This window comes from Mesoplodon bidens, assembly GCF_964165515.1.
Source record: "Mesoplodon bidens genome assembly, chromosome: 11".
NCBI classification, from domain to species: Eukaryota; Metazoa; Chordata; class Mammalia; order Artiodactyla; family Ziphiidae; genus Mesoplodon; species Mesoplodon bidens.
The window spans coordinates 23,867,360-23,883,744 of record NC_138167.1 but is presented as its reverse complement, the minus strand read 5'-3'; the positions used below and the strand labels follow the sequence as shown (position 1 = coordinate 23,883,744).

Sequence of the window (16,385 nt, the reverse complement as noted above, 5' to 3'; positions counted from 1 at the left end):
GGTGAGAAATAGAAGCAAGCAACTCATACCAGAGAAAACACGAAAGTACAATACACAAATGAAAGCCCAGCCCCTCCAGCAATCAAGGAAAATGCAAATCAAAGTGACAAAGAGATGCTATTCCTTGTCATTAGTTTGACAATTCAAAATATTGATTTTTGCCAAGTATTAATGAGAGTGAGAAAGAACAGACTTGTACTCTCACTTGCTGTTGTGGGGGTGTAAATTGACAGAGCCTTCCTTTAAGGCAACCTGGTGGTAGTCATAAAATCCATATACTCTCCAATCTAGCAATCCCACCCCTCAGCCTCCACCCCAGATCTAGAGGCACATTCTAGAAAAAAAGCATGTTTGTTGCCCCATTGTTTGTAATAGCAGGGGGAAAAGACAGCACTAGCAGAATGACTGAAATTTTCATGGAACGTAAGTGAAAAAGTTAAAAGTATGTAGGACTGCTTTATACATACACAGAGATTTATACATACACTTACCTCAAAGCAAAACTGTATATATGTCCATATATGGTTGTAAATACACAGACGATTACACACAAACACACATGGGGAAGGAAAGGGTCCAGAAGGATTCTAGCATTTTCTGCCATAAAGATTATTCTTAAGATTCCTATCACATAACAAACCTAACCATTTTTCCATGAATATTACAATTTAATTTCTTACAAACAAAATACATAAAGATTTTTATTGGGCTCCTTCCTCCTGTGTTTTCCTTTTGTACTTACCGAATTTTGCTCTTCAACCAGGTCTTCTTCTAACTCCGATATATTTGAAAGGCTTTAGCGTTTCTGCCAGGAATGTTTGGTTTTCCTTCTTTTACCATCTTTATTTAATAAACCCCTCATACAACTATTTTCCCACAGACACAGTATCCCCTTTTCACCTTGCTCAAGAAGAAACTGAAAATTGAGTTATGAACGCTAAGTAAGGTCTCTGAAAATTTGGATAAACTCCACATTGTCTAAGTTTCAGTCATTTGCTCTGTTAATAAGGATGAAAATAAAACACGCTGAGAGAGACTTCTTCCTTTAAAAGGAGCTAACATCATGCTTCTGAGGCTTGATGGCAGGGATCTGCCTTTGGTAGTTATGATAATGATGACACATATAGTATTATTCAAGTGAGACAGGGGTACGAACGGACATGTCCTAGGTCACACAGCTGGAAGGTGACAAAGCTGCCTCAGCATCAACATACTTTCATTCGACCTTGTTCCCTCCACTCTCTTCACTCATCTCCAGGTGGCAGTAAATCCAGTTCTGGTTTCTCCAGATCTTTTCTCTGTCACTTCCTTTGAGACTACTTAAAATTCTTCCTTTAGCTTACATTTCCTCATTTGTAAAATTGGGATGATGAGAATATCCTCCTTGGGATGTTGTGAGAATGAAAATGAGATCATCATGCGCCATCCCTTGTGTGTATGTGAGGCTGTCACCATTGTACATTTTAAGATCATCTAACAATTTAGAAACTCCCAGGCACAGAATCTCAGTTGCTTTTCTTTGTAGGTGAATGATTACCTGCTGAATTCATCAAGCAAGTTCCTTAACATATAACTTAATTTATTATGACAAAGGATCTCTAAGGTAGGCTTTTCACTACTACTGCTTTGGTTGTCCCCTTATATATACAAAATCATAAATATATATGATTCAGTTGTCACCTTTCAACCCCAGGTGATGGGAGGGCTAAGGACTTGAGGCCCTAAACTTCCACGCAGAGACACTTCTAAAGCTATTGTCTCAGCTTCTCACCTGGGCTTTCTTCCCGTGAGCCGCAGATAGAAGTCATAGATAATGGCAGGGGCCCGGTGGCTGACTGCGTTCCAGTACTGGGTTGTGACGTTGTTGGTTGTGAAATCAGCCTTTGGCCTCCTGAAAGCTCTCTCAAGTGGAATTTTTTCAAAGGTTGCCAAGACTTGGATCCCTGGGGGAAAAAAAAAAACCCAGAATAAGTGCTAAGTCTAGGAGCATATAAACCCACTGTGGTGGATGGCATTTGCAATGGGTCAAAACAATAAATAATAAGGATTTGTTATGTAGAGTCACGAATCAATTTCTGAGAATAATATTAAGATTTTTATGCCGGGCAAGTGGTCACCTGCAAAATCAAACAATTTGAATAGGTTAAGAATTTGGGGGCTTCCCTGGTGGCACAGTGGTTGAGAGTCCGCCTGCCGATGCAGGGGGCACGGGTTCGTGCCCCGGTCTGGGAGGATCCCACATGCCGCGGAGCGGCTGGACCCGTGAGCCATGGCCGCTGAGCCTGCACGTCGGGAGCCTGTGCTCCGCAACGGGAGGGGTCACAGCAGTGAGAGGCCCGCATACCGGGGGAAAAAAAAAAAGAATTTGGTCCTTCTCTTGAAATCTTTACTCTAAAACAACTTCTTGGCGAAATAGTTTTAGTCAATACAGTGAAGTATTGTTCAGAAAAACTTAAATCCATCATTCAATTTCAAGGTTATCTAATCTATTCTAAAGCCCAAGACAGAGCCTAGGGGTGTCATTTCCTTGGTTGGATCATTTACTTGCAGGAAAATTAGGAAAGTTTCTTGACATTTTACTTAAACTTTTATAAAGATTTAAGTAAAAGAGAGAATATAAAAGCAGGACTACTTTGTGTTGGTTCACTTTAAATACCAGTCTTTTACTTCTTCGGTATTCCTACTGCTCTGGAATATGTCAGACTCAATTGTTTTACTCTTGTCTCCAGAGTTTTTTAAAATAATAATCTTTTAAAAAAATTATTACTTATATAAAACCTAGTTTAAAGCTTTTAGTGTACATTTGTAAATCCAATATGTCTTTTCAAAAGGTATTCATTCGTTTGAATTCAATTTTGATTTTATGTAGAATTTTCAAAGAATATGCCTAAGTTCATTACTCAGTTATGTTGAAAGCTATCAGTTACTATGGTAATATGATTACTGTCCCATAAAAGATACTACCTAGAAATCTGTATGAAAAATATATACCCTATACAGAAAATATTATCTGATTCCTGGGTCTTTTCCTCCTAGAGGGATTCATGTTAACTTTCAGGAATCCCTAGTGGGTGGTCATTACACATTCAGGAGACCTATCAATACTTCTACATCAGGCTCCAGCTCCCCATATGAACTGAGTAAATCACTAACTCTCTCTGGGCCTTGTGTGCCAAATAAAGTGAGCACACTAGATTATTTTTAAGATCACTTTCAAATATTATTATTCCACAAAATAGATAGTAAACAGTTTCAGCACTGAAGAAGACTATTTTGAATCTCAGAAATGGAGTTTACATGTAGCATCTTTTTATTTAAGAGTTTAAGTATCTTGGGGACTTCCCTGGTGGCGCAGTGGCTAAGAATCTGCCTGCCAATGCAGGGGACACGAGTTCGAGCCCTGGTCCGGGAAGATCCCACATGCCGCGGAGCAACTAAGCCCGTGCGCCACAACTACTGAGACTGCATGCCACAACTACTGAAGCCTGTGCGCCTAGAGCCTGTGCTTTGCGACAAGAGAGGCCACCCAATGAGAAGCCTGCACACCGCAATGAAGAATAGCCCCTGCTCGCCGCAACTAGAGAAAGCCCGCACACAGCAATGAAGACCCAACGCAGCCAAAATAAATAAATTTTAAGAAAGAGCTGTTTTTTAAAAAAAGAAAAGTTTAAGTATCTTGGTTGCTTCTACTAATGCCTCTTTTTATAGTGATATCTTAATTCTGTTACTGAGGTAGAGGAGATTTATTTTTATTTCCAAATATTGTCAGAATTATTTAGCTATATGATCTAAATAACCGGATATATTAGCTAAAGAGCTTTGATGGTAGTAGATAATTTCATTTTACTTTTACTGAAGTAATAACTTTGCAAATAGAATAGCAGAGCAGAGTGCTCTGAATTGGAAATCAGATTCTAACAAATTAAGCATATTTGATTTTTTTTTCAACATCTAGTAGCTAAACAATTAGATGATCTAAAAGTTTCAAATATTTGTTTCAAATATTTGCAAGAAAATCAACTTTGAAATTGACAAAGGAGAGTACAAGTTTGGTTAGCTAATTTTCTATTATATGCAGGATTAATTCAACTCAACAGGATACATTCAAGGTTACACTATGGCTGACAGCATAAATTAATAAAGAGTATCACTGACTCAAAAACACGAGTTAACATTATTGAACTTTTCTAAATCTACTTGGCCATTGATCATGTCACATTCTCAGCGATGTGGCCAGGGTACGAGGACAGTGTTCATGAGAGCAGTGGCTCAGCAGGAGGTGTATTTTATCACTGACATTGCTTATAATTGCTGACTTTTACTTGGCTTTATTTATTTTTTAAATGTCTATAGCCAATGGACCCCTTATTGCTTACAATCTTGCAGCTATCCCACTGGCCCCTTTCTTTGGTATACCACAGTACATCCTAATTAATTCTTACACATTTACAATTTGCAATTATTTTTATCTCTTTACCTATGTTTTGTCTTTTCCCCCATTAGACTCTAAGCTCCATGACACACTTTGTCTACTTTTTTCCCTGTGGCAGACCCTAATCATGAGTGAGCAGACTCTCATAGTTATATAGGTACATCATTATAGGCACTTACCCATTTTGCCCCAATTACAGGGATTGAGGTTGCCAGACGTACAGTGGTAGATCAATGTTGACTTAGGTCTGGAAAACAAAAGTTAGACAAATACAACAAAATGGAGAACTAATGAAAAAAAGATAAGGGAAAATAACATTTAAACAAGGTTTTTTCAATAATTCCCATGACTAAGTCACCCTACGCAACACTTCCATCTTTTGTTCCTTCTTTGGGTTAATAAGCAAAATAGAAGAAGACTAGGAAAAGTGCAAGAGTGTGTGTGTGTGTGTGTGTGTGTGTGTGTACATGTGTATGAGGAAAAAAATCCCAATAGGTTGACATATTTATGGAGCAAATGGAGGTAGCATGACGATGAGAAAGCAGATCATGTTTCTAACTTCTTGACATCTTTATTGGGCAAAAATATGGGCCATGTTTTTTCCTAAATCCAGTGAAGCTCTGTTGGGTTGGAAAACATCTAAATATCTAACTTCCAATAATTAATAAAAATTAACTTTGTTTACCTTTTACTAACAAAGCTAGATATACAAACAACCTATTATTTTTTCCTTTTACTAGAAAATCCCGCCCACCCCCCCACGCCTCCCCCGCTACACACATGGTGATCTGAACTTTTGGCATTTATTGGGAACTGAGGAGTTTAAAAAAATATGCTCTCATTTCATCCACTTTTATCTCCTTTGCCTTAAGAAAGGAAGCTGTATTTTAGATTACTGAATAGAAAGAAAAGCATTTTGGTTATCAAGAATTAGATGGTTAAATGATTTGAAGAATTTAATACTTTATGATCAACCAAGTACAAACCAGTATTTATAAAACAACTTAATGCATGTATGATGGCATAATTGGAACTGTGAAAGATTGAAATGGACACCCTCTCACATTTGGGGTCTTCCACAATAAAATGCATATATATATATATTTAAATAAATTTATTTATTTATTTATTGGCTGTGTTGGGTCTTCGTTGCTGCGCGTGGGCTTCCTCTAGCTACGGCGAGCGGGAGCTACTCTTCATTGCAGTGTGCGGGCTTCTCATTGTGGTGGCTTCTCTTGTTGAGGAGCACGGGCTCTAGGAGCGCAGGCTTCAGTAGTTGTGGCACACGGGCTTCGTTGCTCCGTGGCATGTGGGATCTTCCCGCATCAGGGCTCGAACCTGTGTCCCCTGCATTGGCAGGTGGATTCTTAACCACTGCACCACCAGGGAAGTCCCAAAATGCATGTATTTTGAAAAGGTGCCTAACACAGTCACCCTCCTTCTCATCAATTCTTTGAAAGCCAGCTTATGCATCCACACCTGTGAACTGCCGTGTACCATCCTACAGCCAAGGTGAGATTGACGACTATATCTGCTGGAATTAAATCTGCCACAGCCATCGGAGTAGCTCTTATGGACCGAAGAAACCCCTTCCCAGCCTGCACAGGAAAAAGGACACAAAATATATATTTTTAATTAAGTTATTTGGCTGCGTCAGGTCTTAGTCGCGACACGTGGGCTTTAGAGCATGGGCTTAGTTGTCCCACAGCATGTGGGATCTTAGTTTCCCGACCAGGGCTCGAACCCTCATCCCCTGCATTGAAGGTGGATTCTTAACCACTGGACCACCAGGGAAGTCCCAAGGACATAAAATATTGAACCAGGTCTTAAGTAATAGCCGGGATTAAAGTATACATCAGACAGGTAATACGAACGCTGTTAGTGATAACGGCCAGCACTGATCACTGCTTACTAGGTTCCTGCGCCAAGGCTGACTGCTCTCAGCCCATCCAACCTCCCAGCCGAGTTCATCTTAAGTGCCACCATTGCCAAGAACCGCTAGGGGTCCTCAGGTTCCTTTCAGAGTGAAATTCCTCAAACTTGTGAGAGGTTTAATGTATTTGGTTAATTAATAAACAATAAGAATTAGGGTTCCCAAATTCCCCATTAATTTAGCTTATCATTTCTTAAATGATGTTGTTTTCTGCTAGTGCCTACTAATTTACAAGCAATAATAGACACTAAATGTTTAAGAAACATTTTTTAAAAATTAATAAAATTCTACTAATTGACAAAACTTTTTTTATCACTTGGGGAAAAACCCACCATTGTTTACTTTTTGTTCAGTATCTTTGTTTACCTCACAGATCACTTATGTTATACAGATGTAAGAATTGGGAATTGTTCATGTTAATAAATGTTGTGCCAATAAATAAAGAAGTCAGTTAATAAATTAAAAGTCACATTTAGTGACTTTATAAAGTATTTGATTATTTATACCCTGTATGTTTCCAACATCAGTTTGCAGTGGTTAGCACTTTCTTCTGTTCCTAATTTGTTTTCTTGTAACTGATTTCCCTTCCTTTGGACATAGGAAATCAGTCTGGAAAATTTTAGAAAATTTGAATTAATGTGCAGCTTTGTAAACAATGTAGTAAAACTCACTCTTGGATCATGTTAAAATAGATATGTTCTAAGTTACCAAATGTTCACCCCAACTAAGCCTCAAGAGTTGAAGGCAGGTAGGGAACAGAAAAAGAAAGAAATCAGAAAGTTCATTGTCATTGTGATTGACAAGTAGTTATAATTCACTGTCTTATATTTGTATTGTAGTTCATGTTGGATCTAGTTCTGAGAATAACAAAAGCATAGTCTGAAACATGAGATCCCTAATAAGATTTAAACTCATTTAAAGAGTTCAAGTCCTGTTCATTGTCCTAAAGAGTAGAGTTGTGGTTCTGGCCCTAAAATGCTTCAGTGTGAACTGGGAAGCACCACAGCTCACTGGATCAGTCTCCACTGCAGGGAGACACACACAAAGTGCTGCCAACCCAGAGGAATGCTTGATGTTTCTCCTGGTCTGTGAGAGTATTATTGTTGAAAAGTTTTTCCTATAGTCATCAGTTTTTATATTTGAAAAATTTGCTCCAATTGGTAGTTTTCTTTCTTGTATCTGTTAAGAAATTGATGTTGATATATTTTATGAATTTATATAATTTCTATCCACATGCACATAAATTTAAAAATCTTTGGGGTATGAGTTCTATTTCATCCCTAATTCAAGCTACGGTTAAGGAGCGAAAAGGGGGAAACACCCCCATCTTGTGTTAACTAAGGGGAAATACAGGCATGGTACTAGATGTTCAAAAGAGTTTCCAAAAATAAAACTCCTAGGTAGTAATTGATGATATCACAATATTTCTGTTTTCCTGATAATGATATCCACACATAACTAAAGTAATTTCATTCTGCCTCTATTTTCCAATCAGCAAAATTGAAATAAGTTGCATCAATTGTGGTTAGTAAAGTAACGCTTACGGTTTTGCATCAGTGAAGCTAAGCCAACGCTAGCATTTTGTTACTATCCCTCCACAACTTTTCAAGTAATTATTTCCACGCCATTATACATACCGCAACAATGAGCCCAGTAGGTCCATTTACGTTATCAACCCAACCCTAAAAAGAAAAGAAAAAAAAAGATCTCTAATTGGTTCCACATGTCAGAAAATCCTAATATCTTTGGAACATCTGCAGTCTAATCTTAATAAACTTCAAACAAGAGCACTGAGACCCCAGCCGATAGAACTGTCTAATCCAGTATTTCTAAGATTTCAAACAGAGACCAATGAGAAAGCACTGGATATTTTCTGCACTTGGTTTGTGCAAGAATTAAAATTCTGCCAGCATTTATTTCATAGCAGGAATCATGGATGTTTGCAAGTTGTTTATGACATCTTATGAACTAAACTGGATCACATCTTAAATATCATAATCTGCTAACCAATTCATTTTCCCCACCTGGGCCTGATTTTAACTCCTCAGGGGAACATTTCAAACACAGTTTGTAGGAAATGTCCATTTCTTGACAATTTTAAGAGTCATAGCATCTTTCGCTCTATCTATGTATGTATGTATCTATCTGTCTATCCAGCTATGTATCTATCTATCTATCCATCTGTATTAGCTTGCCTACAGATGTTAGAGGAAAGATTATATTTAGGAACAGTTAGAGACAAATGTCTCTTTGAGTTTGTCTCCTAAGCCCTAAGCAAGTCAGTTGACCTCATTATGTCTGTTTCTTTATCTGTGAAAGTCAAAAAAGTGTGTGTTAAGTGGGAGAGAAGACAGAAGAAGTTGAAGGGATTAATATTAGTTGAGCCTTTTGCTAGGGACCAGGCATTGCACTAAGCACACCTCATACATCGACTCATTTGATCTACCCTCCACAGTGGGTGGGATTAGCCCAGTTTTACAGATGAGACATCTCAAAAGCCTGCATGTCAGTAAGTAATGGAGCTTGGATTTATCTGGTGCAAAAGCTTTACAGAATTGCTTCAAAAAAGATGGTATAATTCAAAGTACTTTCTAAAAGATATAGCAGTATACAGAGGTAAAAATTATTATTCCTAAACTGAGGACTTTTCTCTGAGCTTCGTGATTCCTATTTACCCTGGCAATTGTAATACTACCAATTTGGCCATCAAGGACATTCTACTATATTTAAACTATAGTGGGGAAGCCAAGAAATAAAACTATTTCCCATGGCAATTTTGAGACAAGAGTTAATGAGAAGCTAATTTAAGATGCCACCCAACTCTAGGACAGTCAGTGTCACACTCAGAGGAGCCCCATGCTGAATAAGTCCTGAACCGAATGTAGACTTCTGTCCTAATATAATGGGCTCACACTTGATTTGCTGTACTTAGCTATACATACTAAAAAGAAAAAAAAAAAAGACATCAAAGAGTAATTGGGCTAGAAGGATGCTGGTTTGGAAGCAAAGTGTGGAATCCAGGCGAGTGGGCTTACTGGGAAAGGCTCCTGCCAGGTTGCTCCCACGATGGAGGGCCGGATGATGGCAATATTGAGCTTGCCGCTCTCCTGCTGCACCACCATCTCTCCCAAGGCCTTGGTGTAGGTGTACGTATTGGGCCGATCCCCGATCAGCTTGGGTGTGATCTCATCAATAATAGCATCGTCTAACCACCTGAAGGTAGTCAGAGTAAAAAAGAATTCTAGCAACATAGGTTAGACAATAGACCAAAAAAGAAACTGTGAGACATCGACAATCAAACAAAACTTCCCCCTTCTAGCTTGAGTTCTGGAATTAGGAACTGTCAGAAGACACCAAGGCTTGAGTGTATACCTGTGCAAATGATGCATGATGGATGATTTATCTGCTCTCCACTGCTCAGCCCAATATTACTAGTCGAATCCTACAGCCTCCTGCCTCGATAGATCTATCCAATAGCTATTCAGTCTGCTACTTGATCATATAGACTCAGTCTCTATCTTCACTTATTTTCTCTCAGCAGGAATGTACCTATGAAGGTACGTTCAGTGAACACATTGCGAGGGCTAGTCGGGCACCTGGCAGCGGGCTGGCTGCCCTGGTCATGGGCTTGAGAGTCTGTCCTCCGAGGCTCATCAGTGGCAGTGCCACTCAATTCACTGTTGTCCAGTTAGAACCTATGGCACCCATCTTGAAACCTTCAGCTTTGAGTTTTTTAAAAATTCGACTCAATGCCTCAAAAAAGAAAAGCAACTACACTTAGCAGACTTACAACATTTTAGCAAATCTATGCACTGTATTTTGAAAGTCTGTTTAGAGTCTATGCTAATAACTTGGTAATCATTTCCAGAGATTTCCAATGAGTTCTGAAGTGCTCTTATAACTATTAATAGTCTGTCAAGTGGAGTGAGAATAGCACTGTGAAGCAGCTTTAATAGAGTGATTATTGAATACCTTCACTTACACGAAGACCTGTATCACGAATAACTGAGTTACCATGGCATTAGCCTAATCTTTTTTTTTAAAAGACATTAGAACCATTTTGATAATCCCAAAGTCTATCTGATCTTCTCTAAGAAAGCAATCAAATTATTGTCGATTAAATATTGAATGTTTCTTTTAGCTGGTAGATCTATTTGGCTAAACTTTTGATATAAAATAGTTTTTAAAAATTAGGCTATATGTCAGTGTGATTTTTATAATCCATGTGTTTGGTACATTCATTCCTATTTTATCGGAACCAGTGTAATCATACAATTTTGATTGCAGAAAAATCTTATTAGAGGTTATCGTCTTCCTCCCATGACAAATTGTTGAGTATTTAAGATGTGCTTAATGCCAAGACTTATTCAGAAACACAACTCTCAATTTCAGTAACTCTCTGATATTGGAGAGGAACATGAGCACTGCCTGTGATGGTTTGGTTTTCCTTGCTTTGCAGCTACTAGTGCTGGGTACTTTCTAGCCTAGTATGAAATGCCTTCTGGTATCAAATGCCTTCTGATTTACACTGAAAACGGAAAGGTTGAGAAGTTCCTAGAATTAAAAACAACTCCAAATACTTAGAAAAACAGAAGATATTTCAATTATATAGTCACCCGAGTGTTGGGAGAGAGTGAGGGATAATGCAGGCACTTCTCTATCTTTCTAATAATGTTATCTTTACCTCACCTTATTTGTGGGTCAGCAGTGGATTAACTGACCTAAGACCATTTTCTTTTTCACCTGCAAAAACATCAGGTTACAAAAACTGGGTCAGAAGAAATACAGCCTAATTTTATTAAGGCTGTAAAAAAAGACAATTTTAAGAAAACATCAGAAGCCAGCAATGCTAGGATTGTATGTCACATGGCTGGTACTATGTGCTGTTATTGCTGTTGGTGTGCATGGAAAGGGTAACACCTGGAGGCTTCCCCAAGTTTGGTGAGTTAGCTCATCTTAGAAAATATTGGTTTCATAGGTTTCTAAGAACACAAAGCAAAAGAATTTGTCGTGTTCTGTAGATGGTCTGCCTCTACTATTTGAGGCTCCCCCATATTCTACTGTATCATCTTCTCGTTTCCTCCATTTTCACTTATGAAAAAATGGCAATAATTATATCTGTTATAAATTTTCAGGTTATATGAAGACAAACAGGAATATTTACAACTACACTTAGAGCTATTTGATAAAACAAAATGAGCCAACAAATCTAAGACCTTCTATTTTTAGTAAAACAACCAAGAAGGATATAGCTACAAAGGTAATAGTTGGTTTAACAATATCTTTTCTAATACAGCCAAACAGACCATATCTCATCCGGCCATTTCCCAGGTTTGAAGAGGAGATTAATGTAACAAATATGCACAGCCATTGGTTAAGTGATGTCCTTTCCAGGACCTAAAATCAGTTCATGCTCTTCTTTACCAGAGTTTGAGTTGCTGCTGTTCTTTGTTCTCGATCAGTTTTTAAAATAGCGAATAAGTTAGCCAGGAAAAATGACAGCATATAAACCAAAGAAAATTTCTGAAATTAAAGCCAATGTCCTTCAGTGTACTCAAGATGTCTGAACCCACGGGTTCCAAATACTAAACTTGTACTTAATAGCTTCAAAAGAAGCAAAAAGTTATTGAAGACTTCAGAAGGCTGTGTGTGTCACACACACACACACAATTTCCTCTAAATATTACTTTTTTGATTTGAAACTTATGTATTCAATCTCCTAATATCATTAATTTCATAATTTACATATTTACTGAATGAAAGAGCAAGAGTAATATGTATTTGCCTCCTAATTTTCTTATGCAATAAGCAGGGCAAGCTAGATATACCTAGAAGTATATCGGAAAAGGTGTCTGGGAGTAAATACTGGACACACTGCTTCATGGTAGCCTTTGATCTCTTTTTTCTCATCTGGATTATGTTCTTCCCTTGATTATCATGCCGTATGTTCTCGCCTATGTGTCTGTTTCCCCACTTTACAATGAATCCAGAAGGGATTATGTTTTTTATGTTTTTTATCTCTGTGTCCAATCACCTTTCTGCCCACAGGAACGAGCTACCTTATTCAGTAAATGTGTGTCCTCCCGCAAGACAGTCTTGATTGGCCAATTTATGTGCTGGCAAAGGTTTGGGAAGCTGAGATGGATAATGATAGGACAGAATGGGTGAACCCAGAAGGAGGTGGGGCTGTAGGGAGACTGTGGGCAAGTAAGAGAGGGGATGTCTTTGCAGAGAATGAAGAAAAATTGGAAGTTAATGTCTTGCGGCAGTGGTGAAAAGTGCTGGGAAGCTTAAAGGTTGACCAACTTCAGTTTGGCAGAGTTGGCTTCAGAATGAATTTAACAGGATTCAAAGTAAATATGAACCTTTTATTGGGGAAAAGGGTATATCTGAGCCTAATGCTTGTGGTGACTTGGCCTCTGTATTACCCTATAGACTTCCACTGAGCACCTATTCTGGCTCCAGTGACCTGACAACATGAACATTATTCATTTTGCTTAAGAAACAGTTTAACCCTGCTCTGATTCGCAGTGTGGTACACAGAAATGACAGGTTTTTTTTGTCAGCTGCTTAGATGCCATCCTAACGCTGTACAATCCTGACAATAAAAGCACAACTGCTAAAACCAGCTTCTTCCTTTCCCCTAGAATAGATAAGCATTCTTAGTGTTAACAATGTGCTCTTCAGCACAAAGGCAAAACTACTTTTCAACATTTGACCTCTTTTTGTATTTCCCAAAGGGCCGTTACCGAGGCTGCTGTGACCTCAGTTTCCCTGCTTCTCACATGCTCTACATGCAGCACATCTGCCATGGCTGACTGCAATTAGTGTTTGATCAAGAAACAACTTTTCTCTTTCACCTGGCAGATCACCTGTGTCTTCTGGTGCTTAAAATATGATTTTTTTTTTCTTTTTGCGGAACGTGGGCCTCTCACTGCTGCGGCCTCTCCCGTTGCGGAGCACAGGCTCCGGATGCGCAGGCTCAGCGGCCATGGCTCACGGGCCCAGCCGCTCCGCGACATGTGCTATCTTCCCGGACCAGGGCACGAACCCGTGTCCCCTGCATCGGCAGGCGGACTCTCAACCACCGCGACACCAGGGAAGCCCTAAAACATGATTTTTAATAGGTACAAATCTATCAGGAACTTTGACTGGATTAAAGCATCTAGGAATTGAAAGACAACACAAAGTGAGGGCAGTGGGAAATTGATCATTTTCCTGTTGTCTAACTCCTGGTTCCTTTAAAAAAAATGAGGACCACTGCAGTATTAAGAACAATGACAGAACCCCACGGGGTTACTGTTAATAAAAATTTCCGGGCTTCCCTGGTGGCGCAGTGGTTGAGAGTCCGCCTGCCGATGCAGGGGACACGGGTTCGTGCCCCGGTCCGGCAAGATCCCACATGCCGCAGAGCGGCTGGGCCGTGAGCCATGGTCGCTGAGCCTGCACGTCCGGAGCCTGTGCTCCGTAAAAATTTCCAAGGGAGATAGAAACCTAAAATTCTTGGAAACTAATTTTATTTTAACTACAGTTACTATAATTACAAAATAGAGATGAAATCAGAGAAAAATATTTTCTTAAAACACACAACCAAACCTGGATTTAAGTACACTAATGTTTATTAGGAATAACTTTAATGCTATTTGTCATTCTAAAATTTTTTTTTTTTTTCTTTTTGCGGTATGCGGGCCTCTCACTGTTGTGGCTTCTCCCGTTGCGGAGCACAGGCTCCGGATGCGCAGGCCCAGCGGCCATGGCTCACGGGCCCAGCCGCTCCGCGGCATGTGGGATCTTCCCAGACCAGGGCACGAACCCGTATCCCCTGCATCGGCAGGCGGACTCTCAACCACTGTGCCACCAGGGAGGCCCCATTCTAAAATTTAATGCTACTTGTTATTCAGAAAATTCCATCTGATGTAGGAATTGTTGAAACAGTCATGTACAATGGTCTAGTTGGTGATGGGCTGCTGGGATTTAGTCAAAGCATTATTCCAAACTTAACACATAGGTTTTATTCAAAGTTTAAGAAGAAAAAAAGTGCAATCTGAAACAGGGATAAGATGTGGGCATATAGGTATTTTATACACAAGACTTCACATCCCCAAATATCAGCTTGCTGTGGAATTCTGTCATCTATTCTTGCTTTGTCTAAACAAACAAAGAAACAAGAACAAAAAATACCAACTGGAGTGGTATGAACAACAATCATCCAGTTCCATCAAAAAGTGCTCATTTTGGCTTCCCTGGTGGCACAGTGGTTGAGAGTCCGCCTGCCGATGCAGGGGACTCGGGTTCGTGCCCCGGTCCGGGAAGATCCCACATGCCGCGGAGCGGCTGGGCCCGTGAGCCATGGTCGCTGAGCCTGCACGTCCGGAGCCTGTGCTCCGCAACGGGAGAGGCCACAACAGTGAGAGGCCCGCGTACCACAAAAAAAAAAAAAAAAAAAAAAAAAAGTGTTCATTCATTCAGCAAATATTTGAGTTCCTACTATGTGCTGGCCCTGGAGAGCAAGAAGGAGCAAGAGATACTCTCCTCCTTTGAGAAGTTCATTGTCCACTGGGGAACACAGATGAATAACCAGACATTTGGAATGACCTGTGCTAAGCACAGTGATGAAGATGAGCACTCTGGGAGCACCAGGAATGGCCACCTGAGCCTGTGGGCTCCGAGAAGAGAGCTTTGATGTCTGGATAGGAACTCACCAGGGGAAGCAGAGGAGGAAGTAGTTTCTAGAAACAGAACCACCTAAGCAAAGGCAGCGAGGTAAGAGAGAGAGGGGTGAGTACTTCCGCGTGACTGCAGCACAAATGTAATGTAAGAGCAGGGCTGAGAGGGATGGGCTGGACAGATGGTCCTTAGTATAAAATCCTGAACAAATAAATTGTAGTAATGATGTTCCCCCTGTTTAAAAAAAAACACCTTTATTTCCTTAATTGCATTCAAAATGAATTCTGTTGAGATAAAATATAATTTTATTCCTAGTTCTGTTTGGCTATATATATATGTTTAAAAATAATTGTTCTCCTCTGGGAGCAGTACAAGACAGACAGACATAAATTTTGTACGCAAGTCAATTACAGTTCAATCATCAATCATGTAGTCATTACCTGCCTTTACCAGTTGACATATAGTGGGGAGTAGGGGAAGTGCCAAATGCCTGACTATAAATCAACTCCTCCTCTGGGAGGTGAGCTTATTCTTTGAAATCTGGGGTTTTTGAGCATCTGGACACAGTCTGGGAGGGAGGAAGTGGTATGGGTGAACTGAATCTCCATTTCCTAGCTCTTTTCTCTGGTGACCTCTCAGAGATCCTTCCTCAAATCGTGCTAAGGTCTGTCAGGGGTTGGGGGTTAACAGTGGACTGAGCCTCTGGAATCTCAATGGCAGGGTCGGGAATCAAATGGGCCTGTGTTCCTTTCCTGGGCTTATCACATCCATAAACACCACATTTACCCAGAGACAATGCTGTAAGGGGCTGGGTAAATGACAAACAAATCAATTCCATCCTGAAAACATGCCAAGGCTTTAGACATCGACTTTCCTGCACTGACTTTGGCATCAGTGTCTTTTCTCCAACTATCCTGACAAACTTTGGACTCTGAAAGGTTCCTTTGCACCAATTAAGCAAATCATCATTTATTAGCAACTTAAGCAACCTCCGGCTCCTTTAGATGACTTTCATTTTTCTTTGTCCTGGATATTTTTAAATGACGGGTAAAAATATATATTACCAGAGCTGTATAGATAAAAATGTTTGCCCTGAAGGGAATAAACTCTTGATTTAGCTAAAGCTTCATTTTAAAGAGTATACCTTAAATAGAAGATACAGTATTATAAGAAATTAAAATATGGCAAATTCACCAGGAAACGGTCTATTTTCTCTGTTATAATACTTTTTATGCAGAGTCTTTTGAAAAAACAAACAAAACAAGGTAAACTTGGTAAATGGAACAGAAGAATGAAGAGGCAGAAAGAAAAGTATACTTATTCTGAGACCAGGGCCATGTCCTAAAAAGAAAG

The 16,385-nt window shown here is 39.6% G+C and overlaps 1 protein-coding gene across 5 annotated transcripts in view; it reads right to left on the bottom strand.

Moving 5' to 3' along the window:
* The window catches only part of FAR2 (fatty acyl-CoA reductase 2), a 146,654-nt gene that overhangs the window by 8,969 nt on the left and 121,300 nt on the right, over positions 1-16,385 (bottom strand). For all 5 annotated transcript variants that reach the window (XM_081250088.1, XM_081250087.1, XM_081250085.1 and 2 more), the window contains exons 5-9: positions 9,401-9,578; positions 8,003-8,047; positions 5,912-6,030; positions 4,612-4,679; positions 1,772-1,943 (exon numbers count right to left, since the gene is read on the bottom strand). In XM_081250088.1, coding sequence (XP_081106214.1) covers positions 1,772-1,943; positions 4,612-4,679; positions 5,912-6,030; positions 8,003-8,047; positions 9,401-9,578 — 582 coding nt within the window. The remainder of the gene's footprint in view (positions 1-1,771; positions 1,944-4,611; positions 4,680-5,911; positions 6,031-8,002; positions 8,048-9,400; positions 9,579-16,385) is intronic.